A 9,421-nucleotide genomic window follows, 5' to 3' on the forward strand; every position below is an offset into this window, starting at 1 on the left:
TTACTATCACATATCACCATAATTAGTACATACATTTTACTATCACACATCACCATAATTAGAACACACATTTTACTATCACACATCACCAGAATTAGCGCACACATTTTACTGTCACATATCACCATAATTAGAATACACATTTTACTATCACACATCACTATAATTAGTACACACATTTTACTATAACATATCACCATAATTAGAACACACATTGTACTATCACACATCACTATAATTAGTACACACATTTTACTATAACATATCACCATAATTAGAACACACATTTTACTATCAGACATCACCATAGATTATCATGTCTTATTTACTGTGAGATGTGTGCATGCATATTGTTATATTTTACCTCCTGGCGCTAATTCCTAAAAAGGAACTTTAAATGATATATATATATATATATATATGATACTAAACATTATGCTTTTTAAAATTACTTAAAAAGGCCATCTTCTACTTTGCTGGTAATCTCACAAACAAATGAAAATGCATAGTATTAATGACATAGCCGTTACTATAATATTAAAGACATGGCTGTTACTATAAGACTAAAGGCATATTCGTTACCATAATAGCGATAACATGGCAGTACCTTGCAAAGCACAATGTTTCCAAAATGTTAATCTTGAGCCAATCCTATCTCGGCAAAATCTCCGTTAAAACTACTTAGTATAGTAGTAGGTGTTTGGTAGGTATACTTTGATTGAAATATTGGGTTACAGGTTCATAACCCTTAGATAGACTCACCTTTTGTCCATGACAGCAGAAAACGACACGATTGAAATGAAACAGAACACCACTCCACTAACTAATACCACTTGAGGTATTACCTGTATAAAAGACATAAAACGTAAATACAAGGATACTAACACGCCATTTACAAATCACCCAATTAAAATATATTATTTAATAAAATATTTTATCTGCTTAATATATATATAAATAATCAGAGCGAAATTAACAACGTCCTTGCATATTACAGGATTGTGTACGTATTATTAAAACGAGTTTGAATATTCAGCGGTAGTGGAACAGCGGCATGTCTGTAGACTTACAACGCTAGAGCTACAAATAGCACATTGTGTAGCTTTATGCTTAATTACAAACGAATACGAACAAAAACGATTTGAATATGAAAATCAGAAAATTACATGACAATCACGGCCTATCGAGGTAGAACCGAATGTATCAAAACAACATTTTGATATTGTTTGGTAGTTTATACGTAGAGTTACGCCATCGAAAATTGATAGCCTTTGGGAAGAGTTATGCAACAGCGCTTTCCAACGCCAAATGTTCATACTCTCAAACCCTAAGCCCCTCAGTGCCACAGCGGTATGTCTGAGGAATTACAACGCTAGACTCCGGGGTTCGATACGTGTGGTGGGCAGAGCACAGATAGCCCATTTTGTAGCTTTGTGCTTAATTACAAACCAACCAACAAACAAACAAATCAAACCCTAAAATGGGTTCAAATCGGAGATATGGAATTCCCAAGATGGGGACATCCTTAGGATTTAATAGCATTGGAAATCAAAGAAATATGGATCAACTTGGGGCAGCAGGACCATTCAGAAAGACACCTGCAACAACCTGTATCCCGCCGTGGTAAGAAAAGTCTATCATCTTGTAACAAGTAATAATCCACGAACACAAACGTTAGTGGAAAATGTCGTCCATGTGCTCCAGACATCAGTACGTAACATAATTGAAAATGATTTTCACCTGGAAAAACCATGTAAGTCATATGTACACAAGCTGCTTGCACGACATATCAGTTCAACCGTTGCATACTTTAAGTAGTTGGACAATGAAATGGGTATTCATACTATTCCATACGAAAACATTCCGTTCGATTAACGTATGGATTTCTGTGTGCTCGGACATTTAAGAGGGTGCCCGAAAATCGTCGTTCCCTACACTAGATGCATCATGGAAAGCAACAGGGAGGACCGATGTGCTATAAAATGACAGCCTTATAATGGAGCCTTTTGTAATGGATACTATACTGCAGGGAACATTGCCAACATACATCAACGTACATCAGATAGACAAAGACAGACGTGGAGACATAGACTGCAACGACATGGTGAGCTCCAAAATAGTTTTGACTTAATGTACTCAACCCTCTGTATATGAACATAATAATTTTTCCATTTACCTATAATATTCATTTAAGACAAATATGTTGTATCTAAGGGCTAATAAATAAATAAATAAATAAAATAACAAAAAATTAAACTGTAAATATTATTTTATTTATGAGCCATTTCTATATATCTTTTAATTTTACGTCTTCATTATATATATATGAATAAAATCTATCATTATTGAAAATAGTTACGTAAATGTGTTATACAATGAAATTGTTCGAAAGTAAAAAAAAGAGACTTCACGGCAGGGACAATAAAATATCTAGACAAGTGAGTTCAACAGAGAAGACAAAATATGGATTTGTTGAAAACATACTTCGTAATGTTGCATTTTTTAAACTAGTCATTAGAAGTCATGTTATTGAATTTTTTATGATGCAATAAAAACATGTAACGCCTAATAATGAAAAATACATTTAAATACCAAACTTTTAAATACTAATCCAAGAGATGTAAACTTATGCACCCATAAAATAGGAAGTAGTGCATATAAAATAACCTTAATTCTGAATTGTAAAGCGTTAAGGTTATAATATATTTAAATATTTACTATTTGAATACTTAAATTTGAATACAGAAAGTATTTTAAGAAACTGATTTGTTCAACGCATTCTGTATTCAGTAATCTTACTTGAAATATAAACTATTATGGGAGAACCTTTATGGGTGTCGAAACCCGGTTTTTAGCGTTATAAGTCCGCAGACATACCGCTGTGCCATTGGGTGGCTTATTAATATTGTCCTTTATATTGAAACTTTCTAAATTTTTAAAACCGATTTCTAAGCCTGTACACACTAAAATTTATGGATGGTTTGATTTCAAGAGATTTTTGACTTTATTACTAAGCACATAAATAACAGTTGAGCACATCAAAATCACTTCACAAGGGGGTGTGCTCCCCATTTAAAAATGTTTTGAATATTGACAAATAACGAGAGATGAAAACCATATTTTAACAGAATTTTTTTTACTTTATCAAAATAATTATAGTTACTGGCGCTATGATAAGTTTAATAGTAATTTTTAATTAGTTTAATAAGTTTTATGATAATTATATTCAAGAGATATAAGACTTTCAACATGACTACACAATCCCTTATACGTTGGTTTATGACACGATCCTATTTCTAAATACTCTCCAGAGTTATTAATATCAATATATATATAAAACAGATAAATTTGATTTATGTTCTTCTTCAACTGTAAACTTCATACAAGAATGCTTTAATTTAGATATTCTAAGAATGAATTCGCTTGTTTTCTTTCCTTAAAGATAACTGTTTCTTGTAACGGAATATTAGGGTACAAGGATTCAGTGTCTAAACTTGCACAATAAACTTGTTCATCAAATCTTATATCTGCCAGTTGTTTAGAGAACTCAAAACTGTTCTTAACTGTATGCACATTGGTTTCAAATGTTTCAAGAAAAGTACTTTGAAAACCTGCCAATTGTATGAACTCAGCAAGATTTCACACACACACGCACACGCAATGCTTCCACTAATGTATTTATTTCATCGTGAATATAGATTTATAACATGCAGTTCCAAGCTAAAAGACATTTCCAATTTATTGGTTTCACTCATTGGGACATCGATAAGTTTACTGACTCTCAACGCTAAAATCTGTTTTATTTTTCAAGGAAATTAAGGAACTAGCAACAAACACCTTATAATCGAAATTATTTATTAAATCATAATCTATATTGATCATATACATACCTGATGCTGAAGAGCCAAGTCAATGTAGAAAGCAGCTACAACGTAGGAGTGGAAATGGAGATACACTATACACCACATGGGTAGCTGAGGATCGTACTTCTCCCGTGGAGCATGGATCTTAAGAAATAAGGGCAAATTAGCCACGATATGGATCGTAAGAATTTAAGTAAAGTAACTTCCACATAAATCTTTAGAAGTAAAAGCAAAGTATCCATCAAATGGATCTTAAGAAGTAAGGACAAATTAGCCACCAATTAATGAGACTAATTATGTGCATTATTAAATAATGATACGGATCTTAAGATGCGAAGCATATGAGACTAATTACTTTTCATGTTCCTCCAAAACGCTTGTTGGTGTCCTGAAATATTATTAAGTTTTCTTTAAATAATGTTAGCCGGGTAAATACAGAGCATGTGCAGTCGCGTGACCAAGGTAAACACGTGATGTCACGCGCATAGGGTCTATAGATTAATACATTCAACAAAATTTCTCTAAAGCTTTAATCCAAACAGTTTTAGCTATTAACGAGATATTTTGGGAGGATACAATCTATGGTTTTCTAATATATATGTTTAAAGGTGAAAAAATTCAAGAAAACTCACATCAGGGATGTCTTCTTTCAGTCCAAGTCTAGGTTTCCCTGGAGACCAACCAGGGCCTTTGAAGAGCACCGACAATTTGTTTTTGAATCCTTTAATGTTCCAGAAGGTTTTTAACATTTTCCCATAGGCAGAAAACTTGGAATAAAATACAAACTTCATGAGTATCTTTTATACAATTTAATATACTTAATTAACAAAATTTACTAAAAGTATTGAACAATGACATAATGTAAATATATCGATATAAAAGTCTAAACGGTTGTAATAAGAAATAAAAAATATGAAATTTTTTTATTAATTATCTTTGATATTAAACCTAAAATAAATAAAGAGTTTCAAGCCAGTAAACTTTAAGTTAAGTATATCCTGCCAGTAAAATATTCTGGACAAGTTTTGTTTGTATATAGTTATCAAAACTGATTGAACGCATAACCTAAAATAAAACCGATTAATCAATACTAATAATTAAGATGAAATTAAAATTCAGTACGTGTTCAGCTTCGTAACTTTTAGCAGTAGTATGTGTAAAACTGTTTTCCCTCAACAAAAAAGGGGAAAATCACCATTGTTGTAAGATATTTGCATAAAATCCTGACCTATGCTCGTTTTTCTGCTGGAACGACTTTTTATTAACTTTTTGGACAGAGGGTAAAGACAGTCTGAAGCTTTGCGCAAACAAATCGATGGAGCCAATTTTGGACATAAAGTTTTTGAAAGTGCTGTGTTTTAGCTGGTAAAACTTAGGTTAGACACTCAAAACAAATCTATCAGTAAAGCTAAATGAATAATCGTCATCACTTTTCGTTTAGTACAGTTTTTAAGCACATCAAAAATAGGTGTAATAATGGAGATTTATTTTACATTATTAACCTTATACAAATATATACTTCGTATAACTTCTCTGACAAGCAAGTACCAATACTATGTGTATTCAATAATTAACATAGATATGTGACTGATAGCATAACTCACCTGTACATACACTGGGTTAAACGTTTGTATAGGCTGAGTTAAGCCAAACACAATTTCTTCATCCTCAGCCTGAAAGGTACCGAACATCCTGTCCCAAATAATGAAAACTCCAGCATAGTTCTTGTCAATGCAGTATCTGTTACAACCTGTGTTAGTGTTATAATAAAGTAGAAAAATACCAAAATAACACAATTTACATGATTATATGCTCATTTATCTCTATGAAAACGTCAAATAATGAAAACTCCAGCATAGTTCTTGTCAATGCAGTATCTGTTACAACCTGTGTTAGCGTTATAATAAAGTAGAAAAATACCAAAATAACACAATTTACATGATTATATGCTCATTTATCTCTATGAAAACGTTATCATTTCATAAATTTCTTACGTTGTAAAATCTGATCTGCTTTTTTCCATTAATAACGTCAACGAGTTAACTGCTCGAGCGTTAATACTATTTAACCGAGGATACTTAAACTATGAAATATTTTGTGTAGAACGTTTGTTAGGACTGATATTTTAAGTTTTTAAGCAATTACAAACATCTCAAAATATTTCTCTTCCCTTAAAGTTAGCTTATAAAAATAAATATACTGCAGGTCTGGTTACTTTACTTCAAATCCAAGTATAATCAATCGTCATCCACATCTCATGACCACTGAATAGTTATAGCTTTTCTAACAAGTGCAAAATAAATAGTCTGAATGTTTATTGGCATTGCAATTTCTCTGCTTATTTCAACTTCACAGGAAATTCCAATTTAGGCCTACAAAAAAAAAAGTTTCATATTACATGCTGAAAAAATAGGGTAGTTAGGTATGTAGACACTTCTATTTTTTTAGTTTATTTTAAGTCTTTCAAAATTGGGTAGGAAAGCGGAGTATTGGGCTAATTGAATTTTGTCGCTGTATGCTTTGCTCTACTGGTACTTTCAATTTCCGCTGGGCATTTTGGTTTAGGCCTACAACGAATTTCCGTTGATTTCACACCGAACGTGTCTACTAATTGCTCTATCCCAATATCCATTGAAACACATGTTGATGTCTGCTTATAATCATTCGAATGTAGTTTAGGATGGAATGACTTGGACACGTCTTTGACTGTTCAAGTAAACTGTGACCTTGTCATTTTTAAGGAAACATGTGAGCCAGTATTCTAGCCGCCATGATGAAATGTTTGCCATTGCCTGAATGGAAGCTCAGCTACAATTGGCTGAGTGCGTTGACACACTCTACATCAACTAACGTATCAGAGACGTGGTTTCTTATGACCTTCACCTTGCACAGTATGGTAGCAGATTGGTGCAATAATTGATTGAAAATATAAATATAAATATCATTAATCGAAGGGTATTTTTCATTAGGGTCGGCCAGTGTAAATTGTAGCAGGTTCCCTAAGATACCCAGGAAGGAAAAGTAGTAGAAGTAATTAATTATTTTAACAATGTTGAATATATGAATTCGATCACAACAGTGTATTTTAGTAAAGCAACCTTCGTTACAAGGTACCTGTATTAGGTAGGTAATTTATAATTTATGTTCAGTATTTGTATGGATATTGTACTTGCTTGTCAATTAAATAACAGTTTAAACTGGTGTTGAACCAAAAGATGGCGCATAATCCAAAAATGCAATGGGAATAATATTTTTACTTGTGAGAACATAAAGATAAGAAGGTAAACACCATATAGACAGAGATAAAAAGGAAATAATCGACATTACCATGGTGCACTCGATGATGGCTGGGTGTATTGAGAATATACTCTAAGGGCCCCAAGTTTCCTACAACCTGGAAAATTTTGGTTACATTGAGTGAACCTGCTACATATATTATACTCATTAAGTATTTTCATATGGTTTAGATAAAAAAATAAATATAATAATATTAGTAAACAATTCTAAGAAAACAGTTTCTGACAAGAAGTTACATTCCGTGAAACAAGAAAGAAAATAATTTTAATCAAGTTACACGATCAAAAAACATAAAACTAGCTGTTAGTTAGTTAAAGCGTGAGGCGAAAATTGCCTTAAAACTGATGGTAATAGTGAATAAAGCTTTATTAATACCATTAGAGAGAGATGTAAAAGTATCAAAGACCATCATATTTTACTAACTTCACATAAGTTTATAAAGCTTTATGGTCATCTAGTTATCTAAGAAAGTGGACCAAGACGAACATTCTGGTTTTAAGTGTTAGAGGTTGTAATGAAATGTTATAAGTCCTAAAAAATTATCCATGACTGTACTTTACATATGTGATCTGGAATCTTTACTCAATACCACTTGTCTGCAAAAAAATCAGTAATATGAAAATAAAAATGTGACATGACGAAGATAAATTTTATTAAAAATAACGCTGTTTTCCTTGGATCTGGAATCTTTACTCCATACCACTTGTCTGGAAAAAAATCAGTAATATGGAAATAAAAATGTGACACGACGAAGAGAAATTTTATTAAAAATAACGCTGTTTTCCTTGGATCTGGAATCTTTACTCCATACCACTTGTCTGGAAAAAAATCAGTAATATGGAAATAAAAATGTGACACGACGAAGAGAAATTTTATTAAAAATAACGCTATTTTCCTTCTTCAAATTTTCATTTAAAAAATCTTAAGAGTCGTTGGAAAATTAGTTTTAAATTTATTTTCTAACAAAATCTACAAGGTGTCTGAATATTTAAAAAGTACATTTCATTAATCAAAGTAAAGGGTGTCCGGAAATTATGTTAACAAAATTATTTACTCCTGCGTTAGAGACAGAGACCTTGAGAAACTAGGATACACTGTAGCAGCATGATACCAGCGGAAAAGGAGTTTAATCGCATTCACAAATAAATATTAATATAGTTTCCGGACACTCTGTATATATTAGGTCGTCAAAAAATTAATGTCGCTTTTTTTAGATTAAAAAACCGAACAACTTATATATCAAAACAAAACATTTATTAAAGGAAATAGTTTTCTTTCTTTCGATGATGCTTTTTTCATTTTATAATCAGGTTGTGATTAAAGAAATCACTTGGCTTTGAAGCAAAAACATGTCGATGTCCTCTTTAACACCTTTCACATTTGCATACGTTGTCTCAATAAGAGGGTGTTGCAGCGAACGAAAAATATGGTAATCTGATGGTGCCTTATCTGGAGAATATGGTGGGTGGGGAAGAAATTCCCAACCCAACTCCATAATCTTGTGTTGTGTCAAACGTGCCACATGTGGGTGTGCATTGTCGTGGAGAAGAAGAATACTTTTCCGATTGACGAGTGAAGGGCGTTTATGATGAAGGGCTTGATTTAAACGTTCCAGTTGCTGATTATAGATCTCTGCAAATTAATTTCGGTGTGGATTGAGGAGTTCGAAATGAACTACTCCTTTGATGTTCCACCAAATGCAAAACATCACTTTCTGCGGATGGTTTGTTTGTAGTTATGTACAAAGCTACACAAAGGGCTATCTGTACTCTGCCCACCATAAATATCGAAAACCGGTTTCTAGCGTTGTAAGTCCGCAGACATACCACTGTGCCACTGGGGGGCTTGTGCGGATGGAGACCAGGTTTTGCGGTCGGAAGTGGTTTTTGTCTAGATCTGAGCCATTGTTTTTGGCATTTAATATTCGCATAAAGATTCCATTTTTTCATCACCGGTGACAATTCTGTACAAAAATGGTTCATGCGCATTACGCACCAGTAGAGATGAAGCAACGTTTACACGTTGGCAACGATGATCATCGGAGAGTTAGTGAAGCACCCAAACACCTTCTTTAAGGAGTTTTCCCATGTTCCTTAGATGTTTACGCATTGTTTCATGAGAGCCATGCAATTTCAGGTCATTTTACGAGTGTGTTACCTTGAGTTAGACTCATCAATATCAATTCCAACATGTCGGCCTCTGCCATCACAGTTTTTAAGACTAAATTCACTTGAACGAAATTTGCTGAACCATCGCTGACA

The 9,421-nt window shown here is 32.9% G+C and overlaps 1 protein-coding gene across 3 annotated transcripts in view; it reads right to left on the reverse strand.

Moving 5' to 3' along the window:
* Positions 1-727: 727 nt before the first annotated feature.
* Positions 728-9,421, reverse strand: part of LOC106463714 (alkylglycerol monooxygenase-like) — a 25,945-nt gene continuing 17,251 nt past the window's right edge. For all 3 annotated transcript variants that reach the window (XM_022391298.1, XM_013923776.2, XM_022391297.1), the window contains 5 exons: positions 7,191-7,257; positions 5,468-5,613; positions 4,496-4,630; positions 3,891-4,007; positions 728-845 (listed from right to left, as the gene is read on the reverse strand). In XM_022391298.1, coding sequence (XP_022247006.1) covers positions 759-845; positions 3,891-4,007; positions 4,496-4,630; positions 5,468-5,613; positions 7,191-7,257 — 552 coding nt within the window. In that variant the 3' untranslated portion in view covers positions 728-758. The remainder of the gene's footprint in view (positions 846-3,890; positions 4,008-4,495; positions 4,631-5,467; positions 5,614-7,190; positions 7,258-9,421) is intronic.

This window comes from Limulus polyphemus, unplaced genomic scaffold (genome assembly GCF_000517525.1).
Source record: "Limulus polyphemus unplaced genomic scaffold, Limulus_polyphemus-2.1.2 Scaffold1468, whole genome shotgun sequence".
NCBI classification, from domain to species: Eukaryota; Metazoa; Arthropoda; class Merostomata; order Xiphosura; family Limulidae; genus Limulus; species Limulus polyphemus.